Raw genomic sequence first — 22,019 nt, forward strand, 5'->3', positions numbered from 1 at the left:
TAGTATCGCGATATATCGCCGAATCGATTTTTTTTTTTAACACCCCTAGTAAATAGCATAAATTGAACAGTAGCAGGAAGAGCAATCAAGTTGTTGTTTTTTTCATGAATTTATTTGTTATGGAGGATTTCAGTGCTCACTCCATGTTTTTTTTTTTTTTTTTTTAGATAGGGCCACAAAGACTTCCAAGAGTTAATCAAGATTTTAGGATAGCAAAGTTTGTCCATGCAAATAAAATTCATTCGTAAATGTAGTTTTGAAGGTCGCCCGATGTATTGTGCCACAAGCTGGAGGCAGCGCACGTCGATAAAAACACGGCCAAACTGTTTTGCGTGTGTGTACAGAGGTCATCTCCTCTTACAACATGTTCGATCTGCTCTTCTGCAATACTTTTATTTGCTCAAGAAGTGCACTGATTATTTCAAAGTGGGGGGTTGGTCTGGCTATGTGGACGCCGAATCAGCTTCACATGAGTCACCACCTGAGTAAATCTTATCTGGCCTGCCATTAAAAGGTTTTTATCGCTGCTCCCATCTGAGTTTTCTGTGAACTTCTCAAGAAAGGGTCATTTACTGTAAGGGACTGTAAAATATAATCTGCACAGTTATAGCTTTCTTAATCATGAACTGACAAACTGTTCCCAGGTTTCAGATATGGAGAACAAGATGGAAATTCTCCCATGTCGTCAATGTAAGGCAGAGGGATGTTCAGTCCCGACCCGAGCCCACATCGAGTCTCCAGCAACAGCAATGCATTAAGAAGATAAAAAGCGAATTATGTGATAGGTTGCTTTCCTATCGTTTGATCAATAACGGTAAAGACAACTGACACAGAATATCCTTTTGAAAATCTATTAATTACATTTAATTATTAGCAGTTGTTGTCATTCAAAAATGAATAATTGTTTCTAAGAAGAAGAAAAAAAAATCCTGAGTGAGATTGTGACACTTTTAATGGCAAAATGACTTTTCCATTATGTTTTCCAAATGATTTATTTTATTTTATTTTATTTTATTTTATTTTATTTTATTTTATTTTATTTTATTTTATTTTATTTTATTTTATTTTATTTTATTTTATTTTACTTACTATTATAAGATGCTAATTCTATTTTTGGGTAAAGTGGATTTTCCTCTGACTTAAAATGCCATTTCCATGAAAACTAACACAATTGCATCTTAGTAAGACAAAGACTTTCTACTTGAGTACAAATAAACATAGTCCCAAAGTGATATCTATATCTATCGATCTATCTATATGGGTCATTTTCACATCATTTGATCAATAACAGTAAAGACATTCCCCACAAAATGTCCTTTTGAGAATCAATTATTTTCTGATATGAGTATTTTGAATTAATGTCAGTTGTTACAATTAAAAAAGGTTTTCACTACAGTTTGGACAGCTCAATTTAAAAGTGGAACGATCCGATCCGGTTCGACTCAGTGGGATTATGATTCGATTCGATATGGTACGGCTCAGTTCGAGATGACATAATTCATTTACTTTTTTTGGTGTCATTTGACATCCACTTGAATGAACTTACTGCCATTTCCATCTAAGACCAATGAAAGTTGATTCGATACGTACCAATATATTTCAAAGTAGAGCGATTTGATTCAGTTCAGTTCGATGCGCTCACATCTTTTAAAACTGGTTCAAAGCGGGTTTTGTTCCACCCCTAATGTCCATTCTTTCTCACAGGGGATTCGTTCTAGAACCACTTAATCTGCAATATAGAGGGACCCCACAAAAATGTTGTCCTTTCACCTTTGCCACATGCTTTAAACATTTAAACTGGGGATATCAAACCCTTTTTTTGTTTTTGGGGAGGCTTAGTCAGGCTGAAGACGCGAGTCCCGTGCTGAGTACTGAACGAATGCTAATGAGCGGTCGGTCGCGCGTTGTGCACGATGCCGTAGGTATGACATCAGTGTGTTGAAGTGCGACGGGCCGCAAGTCTTATAATCAGTCACCCAAACCCCTGCCCCGGGGGCCAAAAGTCAAAGGCCCGCCGAGGCCTGATGTAACACATGTGCGCATGAGTCTCCCCTTTCAAACTTCAAACTCCAGTTTGTGAACAAAGTCCTGTCTATTTATTCCGAATCGGAATCTCCCGGAGCTGAGCAAACTCCAGTTGCGAGCTCTGCCTAGTTGGAGCGTTTCCTCCATGAAGGCAGCGGGCGATGCCCGAATGACGGGAGTCGGCGGCCAGGATGAGGAATTACGGGGGGGAACCCAGGACTTATTTTCTGCTGCCGGCATGTAGCATGGGAGCCGTTTGTTTTGTGAGTGTTGATAAGCGAGACGAGAGGAGAGGAGAGGAGACTGACAATGTGCTGGCTGCAGCAGAAAGGGAGGCCGCTGCTCTGCCGTCATGCGGTAGATTCGAGTAGATAGGTGAGTTCATGCAGTGTCGTGCGTGGCAGCCACCGTGTCAACAGATAACTATCTGCAAATAACAGCGCTTATGCAAGCCACACTGGCTGACCGGGGAGGGGGGAGAAAAAAAATAAATAAAAAATCATATTTTCAAGATGCCTGATTGCTGCAAATTATGTTCAATTTGTCACTTGTTGTGGCAGTAGGGATTTATTTAGGGAAATTAATATTTTCTGGAGAAAACTCGAGAATTATGTATTTACTTAAGTTTGCATTTCACTTTTTAAGACATACTGATGACCCTGGGAGCTCTTTGAACATTTTGTTAGAATTGTAAACCAAAGATGTCTGTTGTCTTAAAAAAAAAAAAAAAAAAAAAAAGTCAACATTTCACAATCTGAACAGTTGTATTTTAAAAAATTTGACGGCAATATTTTTTCCCTTTCTCCTGAAAATGAATATTGGCTCCAAATGTCGGTTGCTGGTCTCCTGGCTAGCATTTTCTTCCCATCGAGGCCAGGGGTGTCAAATATAAGGCCCATGGGCCGTATTAGGCCCGCAAAGGTGTTTAATCCGGCCCGCAAGATAATCTTGAAAGTAAAAAAAAAAAAAATGAGTAATGTCGGCCCAATTAGTCAGACGGCCAAAATCAAAACATATAAATTAATTAATTTCACAAGCAGGCGGCACGGTGGACGAGTGGTTAGCACGTCCGCCTCCCAGTTCTGAGGACTCTGGTTCGAGTCCAGGCTCCGGCCTTCCTGGGTGGAGTTTGCATGTTCTCCCCGTGCCCGCGTGGGTCTTCTCCGGGTACTCCGGTCTCCTCCCACATTCCAAAGACATGCATGGCAGGTTGATTGGGCGCTCCGAATTGTCCCTAGGTGTGCTTGTGAGTGTGTGGGTGGTTGTTCGTCTCTGTGTGCCCTGCGATTGGCTGGCAACCAGTCCAGGGTGTCCCCCGCCTACTGCCCAGAGCCAGCTGAGATAGGCGCCAGCGACCCTTGTGAGGAATAAGCGGTCAAGAAAATGGATGGATGGATGGATGGAATTTCACAAGCAATCCTCAGATGAGTAACGCAACTAGTACACGGAATTGACCTGGATGTCATTATTTTACACAACCTAAAGTAACGGTTTGTTGGAAAAATAAAAAATAAAAACATAGACCAACATAAATCAAACAAACATTTTGATTAAGACGCACCTTCACTTACTGGTAACGTAAACACATACGACATGGATTAACATCCAATAACTTCATTAACTGCGCCACACAATGCATTCTGGGAACAAGATATTTATGCAAAACAGTTTGTTTGTTTGATTGATTGATTGATTGATTGATTGATTGATTGATTGATTGATTTGATTTATTGAACATATAAACATACAAACAAAAAGCAGAGAAACAAAGAAAAAAGAAAAGACCCCCCCCCCATAATATCATCACAGTTTCCATGTTCAAAAGGGAGTAGGAAGAAGTTAAAAACTTATCTAGTTCTACCCCTTATACATTATATATTTAGACTTATCTCAATATTAATACAATACTCGGTTAATATTTAAAAATATATATATATATAAACCTGGTTATGAATACAAGTGCACTTGGACATCCGTGCATTATCCAGCAACATATGTACATGAAATTCCTAGACATATACCATAATACATTTATAAATCATATACTCATACTCATATATATACAATTTTCATGCTCTTATCTGACACAAGTATTTTTTTTTAACTTTGCTTTTAAACAATTTTTTAAACTCAATAAGTGAGTCACATTTTGTCAGGTCAATTCCCAAATTATTCCACAAATTAACACCTTTAACAGATACAGTGTTCCCTCGTTTTCCGCTGGGGTTAGGTTCCAAAACATACCCGCAATAAATGAAATCCGCGAAGTAGTTAGCTTTATGTTTTACAACTCTTATAAATGTTTTAAGGCTCTAAAATCCCCGACCGCACAATTTATACACTTTTCTCATTGAGGCATTTACATGTTCTCACATTTCTCTCTTGTTCAAACATTGACAATGTTCAAACCTTCATAAATTTTATAAAATGGGTATATTACTGTAAAAAAATATGCAAAATTGCACTTAAAAAAAAATCCGCGATACAGCGAGACCGCGAAAAGTGAACCGCGTTATAGCGAGGGAAGACTTTGCTTAATATTTGTTCTTGTTTTGGGTTTTTTGTAGACACTTGTACCCCTTATATCATAAAGACTGTGTCTAATTTCAAACAACGTCTGAGTACTGTGGCAGAGTAGATTGTTGTATACTTTGTACATTCCAGTATATAATGTATATAATGATTTTATGTTCAGGATATCCTTAGTTTTATAGAGTATCCCGTTGATTTTTGACATTTTCCTTTTAACATTTTCTATGTGTGGCTTCCAACATAATTTATCATCAATAACTACTCCAAGGAATTTATTTTCATACACCCTTTCTATTTCAATTGAATTCACCATAATTTTAACTTGGTGAGTAATTTGTCTAGTGCCAAAAACTATTAACTTGGTTTTAGTTAGATTTAATGATCATTTATTCATATAATCAAACCAATTTTTTATTGTATTCAATTCGTACTCCACAGTAGTCAGAATCTGCTTCAGGTTGTCAAAAACATTTTTGTCATCCAGCATAATAAACATATTTTAGGTATACATATGATTGTTACTATAAAATGCAAAGTAAATTGATGTAAAATATTGGGATACGTATCACCTTGAAGATCATGTATTGGCATACATATGTATCGCGATATGTATCGTATCGTGACCCCTGTATTGTGATACGTATCGTATCGTGAGTTTGGCGGCAATACCCAGCCCGAGCGTGTGGGTGAATATGGGGCTTAAATTGCAAAGTGCTGTAGGCGCCATATGGTGTAGTTAAAGCGATATATAAAAAAGCAGTCTATTTAAAACTGCCACAAAAGGGGGCCATCCGTGAGTGTACCAATACCTTAAAATATGGCTGGCATCGGCACCAATACTGATACGGTACTCGCCCATCCCTAGTAATTCTAAATGTAGCTGAGGTTTATTTATGAAGTACTCAAAGACGCTTGAAAGTATTTTCACTTTTCACTGTCCACTTAAAGCTTTTTTTAATTTTTTTTAATTTTTATTTATTTATTTATAACCGTTAATTTACCGAGGATTGATTAGCTCAATAGCTCTCTGTGCTGTGGTGACATATATTATGAGCAACAAAAAGCAACAACTTTAGTTTAATGTTACAAGAGCACAATAATCTGGTCATTTAGAATGTCATTTGAAAAAAAATAGAACAACTAATGTTACCCTGACGCGAACAACTGCCTGAGTCGATTGAATGTGAAAATCTCATTTTGGTGATCATAAATCATGTGATTGGGTTGATCACATCATTTTCATGTGACTGACATTGGGTGAAAAAAAAAATGTGTTTTTTTTTTTTTGTCATTTTTTAGCACCAAAATAATCCTGAAGTAAATATAGTGACGATATTGATAAATAGAAGAGAAATAGCTTAAGTTTCTGTTACACAAGGTAACATTTCGGGTTTGTGTGGTCCTATCAAAAGATGAAAGGCAAAAAAATCTGTTTTTGAATAGAAATGTAAATTAAAATGTGTTTTTAAATCATTCATTGATGATAATTGACATAATTGATTATTAAAATAATTGTTAGTTGCAGCTTTGGGCACATTTGGGTTCGAACATTTTCTGTTTCCAATGATCTGCTGCTAAACCAAACGGGTGTTGATTGGCCTGCGACTGCGCTACAAGACAGATCCTGACGAAGAATTAAAAGTCTTATCTTAGTCGTCTCTTGTCATCATTTGACGTTGAAGGAGAACGATAAATATGGCTTGTCACGAAATCAAACTTGAGAGGAGTGCTCAGATTGTTATTACTCGTGACATCTATTTGGTTTCAGGCTAATCATAAACCACGAGGGCCAATTTAGTCGGCCAGTATCGCGCCATATTACAAGACGATAAAAAGTTGTGATAAAAAATTATGCTGCACTTAGGAAATTTTTCCTGCCGACTCGCTCTTTCCGCTTCGCATTTTGACAAACGCGAAGCGCTCTTCCTGACGTCGGCGCCTCTTCAGCACATATTTGTCAAAACGCCTCCGTGTCACTTCACATCAAAAAGTCACCTCCGTGCACCAAATAAGTCAACAATTGCGTCAATAAACACGGGGAGCCACGCAAGACGTAAATCAATCACAGCGTGCGATAAGTCCTCGCAATCATTAACTGTTTTGCTGAGGATTCACGTCCACTTGTGAGCCGGACCAACATCGAGATCCAAAAAAACGGCTTCTGCCGCCACGTGTTCCAAAACACGCAAAATGTCACTTCCCTTATGACAGCAGCACATTACGCACAATATACACACATGAATTATTTGTATTCATTTCATAATTGGACAGTTGGGTAAACAAGTCAAGCGCACATTTTCTGCAAGGTAACGGTAGAAGGCGTGTAGCACCTTATAATGTAATCATGTCCTGAAAACGTAATCAAATTTGCACTTAACATTTGGGATGTAATGATATCCAAACATCGCAATACGATATTATCCCGATATTAAGGTCACGATACGATACTTATCACGATATGGGTGGGGAGGTTGGCAGTACAAAAGAAGGTCTCAATATTGTAAAAACAAAATGAGCTCATACCAAAAAAATAATAATCCACAAAATTGTGTTTTTGTACATTACAGCAATGAAAAATATGGTAAATATTATATATATATAAAAAAAATATATATGGGCACATATTTTTATTATTAATAAAATAAATAAATAAATTAATAAATAATTACATTGTTAAGAAATTAATACATACAATAAATTGAGTTCCTCCACATATTGACTTTGTTTACAAGCATATTATGTTCCCCTCCATCTGACCATTATCGTGGATTTTAAACATTGACGGGACAAAACATGCCTTGTGAAAATTAAACTGTACTAAAAAGCTAGCCAACCAGAGGGTGCTAGAACTGCACAAATGGAAATCAACCCGACCTTTTTTGAACATATGTGCTGCTTTTAATATCATGACATGACGACGACGATATAGTGTGCCAGTTTTAATATCGCGATATCACGATATTGCCGTTATTTTTACATCCCTACTTAACATGATTAAAAATATCATAAAACCCAAAAATGTAACACATAGAGGGAATTATCTCCCTGTTGTTGTTGTTGTTGTTGTTGTAAAGCGGGGGTAGGCAAACTCCTGCAAGAATCCTGCAACTTTTGGATGTTTCCCTACTCTAACACAGCTGACATAAGTCAGGTTTCCATCCAATTGTTTCAATTTTTTTCAGCGAAACTGAAAATGCGCAAAACGGACATACGAGTCACATTGTGCCTGCTTCCATCTGTTCTTCTTTTGCGAATATTGAGAGGGGACTCCTCCGCTGTAGGTGGCGATTCTCATTTAGTACAATTCAGAATCGATTTTAAATGTCCTTAAATCAATTTTATTTAAATTATTTTATACTGTCTTGCCCTTGTTTGTGTACTGGGAACGCTGTTCATGTTGTATCCGATTTGCCCACGTAGGGGCAGTGTGGTTCCGTGCATTCTGATACACAGTTAAGTTGTAGCCATATTAGAGAGTAGAAGGAAAAAGTCACGATCAAGTTATGCCAATAAAAGTTGATTTATTTATTTTTTTTGCAGCGTATGAAGAGCATATGCTGGTGAGTAATGTTAAGATACTTCTCTATATGTATACATTCCTGAAGCGTTTTGTATAAATTGCCCTTCTTTGGAGGGATAAAGTGCCGCGAGTAGCGTGCTAATTAGCATTAGCGACTTAGACTGGAGTAGATCATGACAATTATTTGCTCATCTATAAAATGAAGGAGAAATCATTGTCAATTAAATCATTTAGTGTCAAAAATCAATTCTGAATCAAATCACTGACTACAAAATTCGCATTTTCTTTTTTCAAACTCCACCCCCTCCTAGCGTAAAAACTTTTTTTTTTTTGCGAATTTTGGTCCCTCTTTCAAATATCTAGAGTTTCCATTCCGTTTTATTTTCGCATTTCTTTAAAATTCCAATAAAAATGGGTGGATGGAAACCTGACTAAATATGATCAGCTCATTAGCAAGTTCTGCATAAGCCTGATTAATGAGCCAGTTGATTGGAATCAGTGGTGTTGGAAGAGGGAAACCTCCAAAACCTGCCAGAATCTGGCCTTCGAAGACCGAGTTTGCCCACCCCTGTTGTAAAGCAATAACTCATGTGACACACAAGCTCTTTCACTCATGGTGCCCCGTTACGTTGCTATAGCAACACTAAAATCTAATCTAACAGTCAACTTAACATGTCTGATTGTTTCATAACAAAACGTGAACATAACATTATTAAATATTAAAGAACCGTTACATTTAACTGTAACACTTAGCATTCCCCAAAGTATTTGCAGCAGAGCAGTTCTAGTCAAGTGGGCGGAGCTTATTTCGATTAGCTCCCTGCAGACTTGGTTTAACTCTAAATAAATCAACTCCGTCAAACAACTCCAACACTGACCTCCATTTAAAACAAACAGTGGTAAAAATGCTACTTAGGTGCTTGAAATAAACTCGGAAACATTTAACTCTCTAATTTTTGATGTAAATATAAAAGTCTTAGATTCTCAAAACACAAATTGCAGAACTTTGGACTAAAAAATTGACATATTCTCAAGTTTTATATGATCAGTTTTGAGGGGAAAAAACAAAACACCCTCAAATATAATAAATCCCCAATAACGTCTAAGAAAAATAAATAAGAAAGAAAATCTTATTACAATAACAGTCAGGGGTTTATTTTATTACATTATTGGTTTTTATTACATTTTTGATCATGTTAAGTGCAAATTTGATTACATTTTATTTATTACAGTTTATTATATTAAAGAGTGTTATAATGCATTGCATAATATCACTTCTCATGCACACAACTGACACGTTTTCACACAAACTACTGACATATTATACACCCAACTACTGAAATCCTCTCACATAAAAATCCTCTCACATAAAAATCCTCTCACACTTCATACTGAACTAGGCTAATTCCACTTATGTAATTTACTGAAAAAGACTTTTTAGTAGAGTGTGTATATTGCATGCAATATAGTCTCCCACACACAAAACTGCAGTATTTTGACTTTCAGTAGCGTACGTGAGCAAGTTTCAGTTGTGTTTATCAGGATATGACCCTTGCTTGTCATAGTGGAAGGTCTGCGGATGCCCCACCTCCGATGGGCCTCAGCAAGACAACTTCACAGCGTGTGACTGACAATCAGTACTGAGAATGAAGACTCTGCTGCCCCCGTGTGGTTAAATGCAAACCTGCAACATGTTCATTGAAACATGTCCAACACAACTTTTATTTCGAGCACTTAAAAACATCCCTAGCTGCATACAAAGTGCTATCCATAAAGTCAAAAAGTTATTCTACTAGAATTAATTAGTTTAATTGGCAACAATGTTTATTTTTGTTCCCTCCACAAAGAACAAACAGCAACTGCTTGGGTTTGAACTAGAGGCGGGCGGATCGATCCAAATATCGATATTATCGATACCACCTCAGTGTCGATATCGGATCGATACTGGCACTAAAATATCGATCTAGTAGTTTAGTTTGAGTTTGGCTCTTTTATGTGATGCTAAGGTTTGGTCAAACAGATAATGGGCATGTCACAGTAGTGTGTTTCGATCATGTGCCATCACGTGACTTAGATTGCATGAACACATACAGTATTGCACAATTTGTACTTGAAAAATATCTTTTTTGGTATGTTGTTTTATGTTTTACATTTGTTGTTACATGACCATCTTTAACATTTTGTTTATTTTGGTTGAAAAAGAAGTGATGAAGGCAGCATTTTTAGTTATTTTTTGTATTTGTAGTTTCTGAACAGTATATGATAAAGTATTTGTTTAAAGGGATACTTTACTTATTTAGCCATTTTTGGCAGTCAAACGTTAATATTTTGTCTATGATAAATTTGATATTTTCATTATTTTTCAATGTACAATTAGTACCTTTAAAAGCACATTTTGCAACTTTCAGTCAATTGAAAATGACATCACAATGTGCTCAATGTTCAGGTAACCAATCACAGCTCAGCTTGTGAATGGCACATGACCAAAAAAAACAGGTGAACTGTGATTGGTCGTTACCTGAAAACTGAGCACATGTGATGTCATTTTCAGTTGACAAGTGGCAAAATTGTTTTTTAAAAGTATTAATTGTACGAGGAAAAATAATGAAAGTGTAAAATTAATTATAGAAAAAATATTATTTTTTTTATTGCTATAATGGGCTAAATAAGTGAAATATCCATTTAATATATCATCTTTTTAGTAGATTGCATGAACACAGAGTATTGAAATTTTTTTTAGGGGTATATTGTTTTATGTTTTATATTTGTTGTTGCATGATAATCTTTAACATCTTGTTTATTTTGTTTGAAAAAGAAGTGATGAAGGCAGTATTTTTAGTTAATTTTTGTATTTGTAGTTTCTGAACAGTTTATGATAAAGTATTTGTTTAAATTTCTTTGATCACTTCGATACTTTGATCGTGATATTAAAACTGACACAATTTAGTCGTTGTCATCTTCACAATATTTAAAAACTGCACATCTGTTAGTCTGGTTGATTTTCATTTGTGCAGTTCTAGCACCCTCTGGTGGCTAGTTTTTTTTTTTTTTTTGCAGTTTAATTTTCATTAGGGATGTTTTGGCCCTTCTATGTTTAAAATCTACACTAATTGTCAGGGATTGTAATATGCTTGTGAAGCGAGTCAATATGTGGAGGAACTCGATGTGGGCTTGCAATTAGCAAGTAAGTGCCTCAATATTAAGTGTTATTACAGATTTATGTTATTTGCATTGCTGTTATGTACAAAAGCACAATATTTATTATATATATTTTTTCTTAGTATGAGCTCATTTTTTACAGTATTATAACCGTTTTTAAATGTCGCCAACCTCCCCACAATATCGTGATGATTATCGTATCGTGAGCTTCATATCGTGATAATATCGTATCGTGATATTTGGATATTGTTACATCCCTATGGTTGGAATGTTTCTGGGGAGAAAAACACTGATAAAGTATTCTCTATTTATCAATTAACTTTGTCCTAATTTTTTTCCATTTGAAAAAACAACAACAACACAAAAACACTTAAAGGTTGAATTTGGTTGAGAATAAGCAATTCAATGATACAGCTACCTTATTTATTTATTTATTTTTTAATTATAAAAGTATTACACACAAAAGTATTAATGCCCCCCCCCCCCACCTCCCCCCCCCACCCCCCACCTCCCCCCCCCCCCCCCCCCCCTCCACCCCGAAAACGCGATCCCCTTGACGTTTACCTGATGTGGAGAATGGCGGCGTCCCATGGTGGCCGAACATCCCGACGCTCAGCCGGCCCGCGGGGCCAGAAGGCCCATGAGCTGAGACCGGACGACCGGACGCCGGCCTGAGACTGGACGCGGGTGATTGTCTGGGCCACGAGGCGCTCTGCGCTAATCCTCTAATACCGGCCACCATGAGATTTGATTGGCCGGCGGGATTAATAGTGTCAAGTGAGTGGGCTAACAAACGCTTTTGGACGGGTTGAGCGAAGCAAGATGCTCGCTCGTTTTGTTTCACTTGCACTAGTTGAGAGGACGAGAAGCTTGCATGCGACTTGTGCAGAATTTGAAATTAGATTAATGTACCTTCTAATTGTCTTTGGCGGAACTGTACAAATACTTGCAGAGCTCACTTACATGCGTGAGGCTAATTGTTGCTGCTTTATACATTTGGATCGGCGAACTGCTCGTTTGGTCTGCAGAAATTCATCAATTGGATTTTGTTCAACTTTTGTTGGAATTAGTTCAACGTGTGATTGGGCCGGCCTGCGATTCGCGAATAACCTGCGAATAACTGACACACAATCAGTTGAAACAAAGTAATAAAACAAATAAAAAAAATCTTTTCATCTTTAAAAAAAAAAAAGCTCTTCAATAAGCATGGGTAGTTCCACATAAAAAATATTATTACAATTCTGTGATTATGTGAAAGAGGGTTTACTGTATTCTACTGTACTTTACACTTTTGTAAAAGTATAACAACCATAACATCATTAATAGAATATAAAAACTTCAGCAGTTTGTGCATCAATTGAAATTAATTGTGCCGCTCTTTCTAGTCTACCCACCCTAACCACTGGGGGCAGCATAATACTGTCAGATGGACACAAACGAAGAAGAGTTTCACAACTACTTTAAATGACTCAGTAAGCTGCATTAATATTAGTTGTTTTTCACAGAAGATAAAGAATATATGCCCGTGAGTATTTGATATTGTCTGACGTGAATTTTCTCCATGTACCCCGGCTAACGACACACCCAGAGTCCGGATTCAAACCAACAACCTCACGAAATTTTTGTTTGGTGCCATGTGGGCTTGATGTACAATTGCATGCATGACATAATGATAAAAATGTCATTCATTCATATGAAAAGGATCGTCTTTACATAAGGTGTATATAAAAAGTCTACACATCCCCCCTTTTTTTTTTTTAGCATTGTAAAAGAACATCTGAACTTTATTTGGGGTTAAATGGAGAACTCTTCAAACAGTGGCAGATTTGTGCTGACAAGTGGCGGCATTTTGCGTTACGATCAGGCTTTTATGCTGCCGATTCTGATACCAATCATTCAATTTTTCAATTTTACAGCCGCTTACTAACGATTATTTTAATAATCAATTCATCTGTCATTGTATTTTTTTTTTAAATACAAAAATAGAAGTCATAATTCCAGTGGAGTGTGGTAGGCTTGGAATAAGGTACTGTACATGTACAGTAAAGCAATTAGATGATGATAATGTGCAGTAGCAGTCAGAAGGAGACGCTTGTGGCGGCTTCCTAAATATTGACCCAGCTAGAGGAGTTGTCCTTCTTGGTGGGCAAACAGATGTGTGGCCGAGGGGGCTGCTGAACGGCTGTTGTGGTGTTGACATTCGGCGCGGCGTGGCCGTTTGGGACCGTTGAGCAATTCAGCCCATGTGGGACAGTGTCACACGCTGATGGCCTTCCTTCAGTCAGATCCAGTACTCCAAAGCTCTACTTGAGTACAAGTACACATACTTGTGTAAACACAGAAAGTCCACAAAGTGGTTCAACTCATTTTCATATTGTTTGATCAATAACAGGAAAGACATACCTCACAGAATTCCCTTTTGAAAATCAATTGCTTTACTGATATGAGTCGGGAAAACTGGGGACACTTGAAACACTTGCAATTCAAATGAACTTTAAAGTGATAATAAAGTAAAGTTCTCGGAAAAATACCCGAAAGTAAAGTACAGATTTTTGAATAATCTATTTACAATAAAGAGTAACAAACTATTTTGTACTTGGTCGCCACTGCAAGTAAACCTGCAAGGTGCTGGCAAGTTGTTGTTTTGCACAAAGAAGCATATTATTGTCCAATCCAGGCCAAAAAGAAGCTTACGGCGGGCCGCTGCCAAAGAATGCATTTGGAACGTAAATGTCCTGAGACTTGAGGTACTTTCAGAGGCCAGTCAAAGCCAAACCACTCATGATGACAATCACAGTCGGACATACAAAAAATGCTGTTGATGTGACGTCAAAATCATCTCGGTCAGGTTAAAGCAGCAACTTTCAAAGAGGGGCTCCTCAAAAACAAAAAATTATGTTGTGTCATTTAAACACACACACACACACACACACACACACAAAACTTGTACAGATGAGGACTGGCGACTGATTAAACAAATCAATGTTATGCACACACCTAATATTGTTACCTTCCAATTTTAGCTTAAACATGACCTTTTAATGTTGCTTCCAACATTACAGCTAAAGGAAACCGACATTAGCTTCCAACATGTTGGCTTCTAAATGTTAGCTCCAATGTTGCCTGTAAAATGTTGGCTTTCAATGTTAGCTCCTTAAGTTATAGCTTCCAAATTTGCACCTAATGAGGGCACTAAGAAAGACCAACATTAGCTTCCAACATTCACTCCAATATTAGCTTCCAACATTCACTCCAATATTAGCTTCCAACATTAGCATCCGCAAATGGCAATTCCGAACATCCGGTTGTTTCTGATATTTCCGCATCGCGCATTGCAAATGCTTCCTTTATGTGGTGTAAACAAACAGCGTATTGTATTGTTTTTGCCTGTGATTAGCAAAACAGGCAGATTGTTATTGTAGTCAAATGACATTTCATCACATTGAAATCAAAATAACCCTCACAAATCAAATTACAACAATCCAGAGTCCAATGCTTTTCAATAAACAAAAGAGCTTCCTTTCACCGAGTTGACCACCACTTTGACTTATGACACAAGCTCAGAATTGCCATTTAACTCCAACTTTAGCTCCCAATGTTAGCATTAACATAATGATAGCCTCAATGATAGATCCAAAGTTACCGCTCATATTGGCTTCTAGTGTTAGCTTCAGTGTTACCTTTAAAATGTTTGCTTTCAATGTTAGCTCCTTATGGTAGCTTCCAACTTTACCCCAAAAATTGGTACTAAGGAGGTCCGTTAGCCTCATACATTAACGGTAATATTAGCTTGCAACATTAGATTTCGATATTTGTGTCCTCAATTATCTTTAACTTTAGCTTCCGATGTTAGTGTCAACCTTACTTTTAACTAGACTAAGTGCAATTTCTGGAGAAATTGCGTGGGAATGCTGAAAGCATATTGAGAGATAAATTCTGAAATTATAACCTCCTGGTTACTGGACAATAATGCGCTTTACCAACTGTGCCACCGAGCAGTATCAGACACCTGGTAATGATGATAAGTTATATATACGGAAGTGGGTGTGGAAAGTGATACTTAGAAAAAGTTCAATGACTGTCCCATTGAAAATGAATGGGGAAAAGTTTATATTAAATGTTAAATTGTGCAAATACTGTAAGTAATGTGGAATCAAACGATATATACCCCGGGACTCCGGGAGCCATAAATTTTTTAAGCTAGTTGACATTTGAACAATGTCAATTGGAAGTATAATGTGGGAGTTGTTTGGCGGCAAAAAAGTGTGGAGAATAAAAATCACAATAACATATGTGGGAATGGTTCAGCATTCTCACAATGATAACTTCATCGATTGACAGATTTTTTTCACAGAGTAACTTACCCATAACTATGTGTACTGTGATGAAAACATATATGCCGCTGACATAGAGAAAGATACATTGCTGGTAAATAAATCAAAATGTTCAGTTAAATTGGAGCCTTTGACTGATTGATTAAAGTTGACAATGGCATGCTTGACTCCAGAATGATGTTTTCTATTCAGTCACATCTTTTGGAGAGCATTATGTTACTTTTTTTTTTTTTTTTTTTTTCCACAGCTGTAACTTCATTTGCATCCTGTGTTCTATGCAAATGATTCCATAAATGAACTTTGGATCCAAAGCCAAACTTGATAAAACCAAACCAAACTTCGACCCTAGGTTTTTTATTTATCTATTTATTTATTGATTGATTTATTTGCAACATTTTGTTTTGCTCATGCAGGACATGCATGGTGTCAGTTCAATCCTGATTATACTGTCAGATATTTTTTTTATTTTTGTTTTCGTTCTGGACTTAAGATGCTAATTATCTTTCTGCTAAATCGGGTGCAAGCATCTCATCTTGTATTTGGATGTGTACTAATGTCTGTGCTCATTGTCCATAAACTTAATACAAACAAATGAAACACTTTTGCCGCTTCTGTGCACGACAGTATCGATTGCGCACAACAAGTGATGATCACGATCATCATCTCAAAGGACAGCATCTGTAATGGTGGCCACCTGCAAGGGTTGGGCATCTTCCTGGGCCTTATTAACAAGCTTCATATCTCTGACACACCTCCCCGATAAGCAGCGTGTGAAAAAGCCAGACACAAACGGCCCTGAGCAGCAAAAAGCCAAAGAAATGCAAGGGAGCGGAGTCGTCTGAATTGAAGCGCACACTCACCAAATGTCTGTTCCGCACTGGAGCCCACTTTCGTGTTTACATTGACCATGTCGTCCTCCTCCGAGGCGTCCCAGCTTGTGTTCGTTCAATTGTCGTTTTTCTGCCAGCATGAGGCGTGAAATGTGAAAGTTTGGCGGCGGGCGTGTGAGAAGGGTGTTGGTGGAAGGTAAGGCCGGCGTGGCCGCTGTTATCTTATTGATTTTCCTAATCTGGGCAAATGTGGGTGGGGAGGTTAAACAGTAACCAGGCTCATATGGACACCCATCTATATTACAGCGGCTGTAACTATGGCAACATGATGATAGAAACTCAAACAGACATCAAGTTATGATGTGCTTGCCGTTCTTTCTCATCACCGCGCAGCATCACAAATCGGCAGCTGAACTGCTCGCTTTCAATTTACTGCCAAAATATCAATAATAACAATATATTTTTCTTTTTTTTTCTTTTCTTTTTTTACATCTGCGTAGGTCAGTCATCTTGGTTGAAGTTGAATTGAGGAAACTCTGTTGAAATGTGTTTTTTTCTTGTTTTGCAAAGCCGTTCAAAAGTAATTAATTATCTTGTTAAGCTAACAAAACGAAAGGTTCTTTGAGAGAGAGCGTGTACACAACAGAAGAGTGAAAGGCATGGCAAGCTAAGTTTGACGATCCAGAATCAACATTGCAGATATTCTTTCTGAGCAGTTTGGATTGCATGTTGAGGAGTCGAAATTTTCATTCTTGATATCAAAACGAGACATCAGAAAGCAAACAGACAAAATGACAGACAGCAATAATCTATCATTCAAGACGCAATTAAAGATATTTGCACCCAGGACCAAAAAACCTTTGCAATTTATGGCATTCATCATTGCATATACCTACGTACGATTCAGTTGCAGATGTGGACGTCAGCAACTGATTAGGGAATATCTGTAACAGCGTTTTAACAGGAAAGAATTGCAGATATCCATAACTCCAGTTTGAATATGTACAATTTGATTGGTATCTGTAACACATTTCCAGTACAAAGACTTGCCATAGAAGAGTGCATGAAAGACTTTGAGGAGTGGAAAATGTACTGAAGGTGGCAGTCAATAAAGGTCATGACAGCTGATGTAACTTTTTTTTTTTTTTCTACTGACAAATATTAATTTGAGCTGGTGAGACCATCATACAACTTTGACACCCACATCTGGAAGCACCCTCGTTTTCCGTAGCAGACCACTGCCGTGTTGTTGTCTTTTATATTACCTGCTCTGTGAAGCACTTTATGTTGCTGTTTAAGTACAAAATATGCTTTATAACTGAAGTATTGATTCACTTTGACATACTGTATGTTGTGTTGGCAGCAAAACCAAACCAAAAAAAAAAAAAGTCGTGTTTGTGTGTCTGCGTCTCTTATATGAGGTGCTACTGATTGCCTCATTTGGCATTTTGGGCTATAAAAACAGCATCAAGCTCCAGTTTTATGGCAGAGTGAGTCGCAATTAGTTGAAGGACAACAATACAGTGAGCGCCACTGCGCCACAACAACCCATCCTTCTCTGGTAGGAATCCTGTTCATTCTGAATGACACACACACAACTAATTGATCACCCTCCACAAGACTCATGTTAATATTTAAAACAACTTTGTGTACAGTATACATACGAGAGAGAGAGAGAGAGAGAGAGAGAGAGAGAGAGAGAGAGAGAGAGAGAGAGAGAGAGAGAGAGAGAGAGAGAGACTGGTTTATTTTATGGTATGAAAATATTGCATCACTTTAGCTCAAAATCGGTTGTTTGGATTCATTCCCCTCGACCAGCAAAATTAATTTGAATCAAAAATGAGGAAGGCCGTGAAGATCGAAGGACGGGGCTGAAGTTAAAATTGGCTCCGCCTAGTGGTCAGGGAGAGAATTATCTTTCGCAAAACTAACGAAAACATCACAAATGTCTTTCTTGAATTGAAGAAGACAATTTTGGTAGGACAGTGAGTAAATATGTATAATCTGAAAATAAATGGGGAAACTGAGGAAAAAAGAAACGTGTGCTCTTTGGTTTGGTTTGGGATAAGAATGGGGCGTTTGACATAAAGTTAAAGACAGCCCAAGTGGGCGGGGTCAAATCCAAACGAGCTATTTCCTGGTCAGCAACGCCAACACGCGAAGGTAAAGTTTAAAAACAATGAAACTACACGAGTTGGCCACATTTTATATGTTTACAGGTAGTTTATCCCGCTCGCTTATCACCAACCGACCGCCACCACTTCTACTCAACGTATATTTAACTTTGACACAGTTTTGAGCCGTCAATTTCAAAGGTTAGCTAGCTAACGTGAGAAGAAAATGGCTTGTTTTTTTTTTTTTTTTTGCCTTTAGAACCAGCTCGAGAACTTTTTATTGTGGGCTTCCATCCACGTCGCTCTCATGCGATTAGATCACACTCAACTTCATTGAATTGTCCACCCAATTAATGTTTTAATTGTTAATTTAGGAGTTTTTCTTGTATTTATTTGGGATTTTCTTGTAGGGGGTGCATGTTTTGAATACTAGTAGAGCTCAGACGGACGGAGTCACTCGTCTTGTGGCTGTCACGTCGCTGGCATGGAATGGGTGGATGTCAATTGTGCTCAAGTTCCACGAAAAAAAATGTGAAAAATGGCAGATCATTTGTCGATGATGTCAAAACAGTTGTATAAATATGTTTGAAAAGCAGTTTATTGAGCAATGAGATTTCATTCATTCTCATGTTTGCAATGTTAATTATTATTTCATGAATAAGTATACAACCAGTTATGTATTACAAAATGTATATTTATGTCAGAGTTTATTTTACCAGTAGTATTTTTAACTGTATATATTAAAAAATAATAATAATCATATAGTTTATATTTAGTTAATATCACACACAAAAAAAAATATTCAAGAGTTATTAAAAAGCAAAAATGTCAGCAAATGTACTGGTCGCACATGTAGATTAAATATTTATTTGCATGATCTCAAATTTTAGGACCAAAAGTCCACCAAGCTCTGTAGATGCATACGTAAAATTGATTATTGCAGTAATATTTGGATCATTTACAATATTAATTTATCAGTGAGCTCCAAGATTTAAAAAAAAAAAAAAAAAAAAAAGACCAAAAATCTTTCAATGACTAGTTTCAGGAGTGAAAAAAACAAACAAACATCTGAATGAATGCTACAAATATGACTGGAGTGTTGATAATTTTGGATGAAAAAAACGGGCACTTCTTCTTCTTCTTTTGTGTTTTGTTGTGTTAGATGAACGTGGGCGTGGCTCACAGCGAGGTCAACCCCAACACGCAGGTGATGAACAGTCGCGGCATCTGGCTGGCTTACCTGCTGCTGACCGTCGTGCTGCACGTGATCCTGCTCAGCATTCCCTTCTTCAGCGTGCCGCTCGTCTGGACGCTCACCAATGTCATCCACAACCTGGTCAGTAAACTTACGCTTGCACCCGCTCACACAACAGGAGTTTGCAAATCTTCAAATATTGTGTAAAAAAAAAATAAATCTGGCATTTAACTGGTTCATGAGCAGAACAATAAATATTTTTGCTATCGTTGTAAGACATCCATGCAAAAACAATTTAAAAGCCTGACATTTCTTCTTGTAAACAGATGTTTTGTTCTGCTCCAGTAAAATTGAACGGGGCCTTGGGAGGGAATTACTAACACTTCCAAATACTGTAGTCAGATATAATATCCTGTACTACTTTTGTATTTCAACAGGGCTTTGTCGCCATCTTGTGGTATTTTATGGTGTTTGAGGAAGAGCACCCAAAAATTGGACCCAAATATCATCCGTTAATTCTGAAAAGTTAACCACAAATATTGGTTCTGACAGTGATCTCCCAAAACGAGGATAGAAAATGTCTCCATGCCTAGCCAGTGAGCATTTGTTTGTTTTCCTTTTTTGCGGTGGGGGGGTTGCAAGCGCAGGCGATGTACGTGTTCCTGCACACGGTGAAGGGCACGCCCTTCGAGACGCCTGATCAGGGAAAAGCGCGCCTGCTCACGCACTGGGAACAGATGGACTACGGCATCCAGTTCACTGCCTCGCGCAAATTCCTCACCATCTCGCCCATCGTTCTGTAAGTACGGTAACTCGCCTTCTCACAAAACATCACCGCAACAAATTTGGTTCAGCTCAGTGGTCGAGTGTCCACCCTGAGACTGGGAGGTCGTGGGTTCAATCCCCCGGCCGGGTCATACCAAAGACTATAAAAATGGGACCCAATTGCCTCCCTGCTTGACACTCAGCATTAAGGGTTGGAATTGGGGGGGTTAGATCACCAAAAAATGATTCCCGAGCGCGGCCCCTGCTGCTGCTCACCGCTCCCCCAGGCGATGGGTTAAATGCGGAGAACAAATTTCACCCCACTTCGGTGGATGTGACAATCAGTGGTAAATAATAATGAACAAATTTGGAGGGATAACATTGGGGTTGATATTAGAAAACTTGGCTGTACTTTAGTATATGTATTTTAGCAGGATAAAACCAAAAATCTTAATTCTCATGAGAATAAGGTTTTATTTTGCCAGGAAAAAGTTTGATGATTATGATATTTATGTCATTTAACAAAGAGTCATATTTTAACAAGAGAATGGGAAAAAAAAAAATACAACTTTATTCTCATAGTATTTTATTCTAGAAATTATGCCGCCAAATTATTGAATATGTGGTAGGGGGGGGGGGGATCTTTTCTTGTAATCTGACCTATGTTGCAAATGTTGATTGATTTCCAGTGTTCATGTTGCGTGTTTGATGTTTGCTATTTTGTTGTGTTGGCCACACGGCTTTAAAACATGAAAACCGTTTCCTTTCTCGGCAGCTACATTCTGGCCAGCTTCTACACAAAGTACGACGCCACACATTTCTTAATCAACACGTGCTCCCTCCTCAGCGTTCTTTTGCCAAAGTTGCCACAGTTCCACGGAGTGCGAATATTCGGAATCAACAAATACTGACAAATGAACGCTGGAATTAACAAGTACGAACACTGGACTTTCACAGTTTTGGTTGTGTTCTCTGTCTGGAGGCTATTTGTGCTGTCTGAACATTGGAAATATTCTGTGCTATTATTACCTGCAGGCTTTTAGTCAATGACACGATTTGGCATTGCTGTGGACGAAGCGACACCTTGAACCTGCAATGGCTTTGCACATTTGAGGAATATCACTTTTCCCGTCTTTTGAAATGTAATGACATGACGAACTACTTCAAGTTTGTATGTCAGTACTTCAAGTTTGTATATCAGGACTGGTGGCAAGTATGTAAACTTGTGGCAATTAATGTGAATCGTTTTCAATTGTGACATTCGACCTTTTTGTGATTTTGTGAACTCTTCTTGTTTGCATTATACAAAGATGATAATAAATCTTTGTTTTGCCTAAAATGAGCATTGAATTATTGACACAACCTGCCCCCTCCCAGTTACAACTGTGAAAACAATACACTATTCCAATAACCTCTTCATTTCAGTACTTCAATTGCCTCTGGATTTTATAATTATATAGCTATTGAGTAAGATTGATCTTTTTAGTACTGTCATCAAATAAAAGCTCTAAATGACAACACTAGGAACTGCTGTAACTCGCAAAT

At 37.7% G+C, this 22,019-nt stretch overlaps 2 protein-coding genes and 1 long non-coding RNA gene across 8 annotated transcripts in view; 2 read left to right on the forward strand and 1 right to left on the reverse strand.

Annotated features, from left to right (window-relative positions):
* The window catches only part of LOC144013912 (uncharacterized), a 15,568-nt gene extending 14,336 nt beyond the window's left edge, over window positions 1–1,232 (forward strand). For both annotated transcript variants that reach the window (XR_013282365.1, XR_013282364.1), the window contains exon 3: window positions 645–1,232. This is a non-coding gene — a long non-coding RNA (uncharacterized LOC144013912). The remainder of the gene's footprint in view (window positions 1–644) is intronic.
* Window positions 1–11,929, reverse strand: part of hnf4a (hepatocyte nuclear factor 4, alpha) — a 25,400-nt gene extending 13,471 nt beyond the window's left edge. Inside the window, exon 1 of the mRNA XM_077513268.1 lies at window positions 11,801–11,929. Coding sequence (XP_077369394.1) covers window positions 11,801–11,840 — 40 coding nt within the window. The 5' untranslated portion in view covers window positions 11,841–11,929. The remainder of the gene's footprint in view (window positions 1–11,800) is intronic.
* Window positions 2,117–21,813, forward strand: ormdl2 (ORMDL sphingolipid biosynthesis regulator 2). Of its 5 annotated transcripts, none has more exons than XM_077513274.1 (4): window positions 2,117–2,400; window positions 19,677–19,850; window positions 20,357–20,508; window positions 21,250–21,813. In XM_077513274.1, the coding sequence occupies exons 2-4, from the start codon at window positions 19,677–19,679 to the stop codon at window positions 21,383–21,385; spliced, it is 462 nt and encodes a 153-aa protein (XP_077369400.1). In that variant the 5' UTR covers window positions 2,117–2,400; the 3' UTR covers window positions 21,386–21,813. The 5 variants fall into 5 exon arrangements, with proteins under 5 accessions (XP_077369400.1, XP_077369399.1, XP_077369401.1 ...); XM_077513273.1 differs by lacking the exon at window positions 2,117–2,400 and adding an exon at window positions 18,444–18,563; XM_077513275.1 differs by lacking the exon at window positions 2,117–2,400 and adding an exon at window positions 18,584–18,715.
* Window positions 21,814–22,019: the final 206 nt, after the last annotated feature.

The sequence above is a fragment of the Festucalex cinctus genome, chromosome 2 (genome assembly GCF_051991245.1).
Source record: "Festucalex cinctus isolate MCC-2025b chromosome 2, RoL_Fcin_1.0, whole genome shotgun sequence".
In the NCBI taxonomy this organism is placed as follows: domain Eukaryota; kingdom Metazoa; phylum Chordata; class Actinopteri; order Syngnathiformes; family Syngnathidae; genus Festucalex; species Festucalex cinctus.

What these genes read in the sequence shown, in the direction of transcription:
- ormdl2 (XM_077513274.1), top strand. Translation starts at nt 19,677, where the DNA reads ATGAACGTGGGCGTGGCTCACAGCGAGGTCAACCCCAACACGCAGGTG. An exon ending in CCAATGTCATCCACAACCTG is followed by an intron (nt 19,851 to 20,356) that starts GTCAGTAAACTT and finishes TTGCAAGCGCAG; the next exon opens with GCGATGTACGTGTTCCTGCA. An exon ending in ACCATCTCGCCCATCGTTCT is followed by an intron (nt 20,509 to 21,249) that starts GTAAGTACGGTA and finishes CTTTCTCGGCAG; the next exon opens with CTACATTCTGGCCAGCTTCT.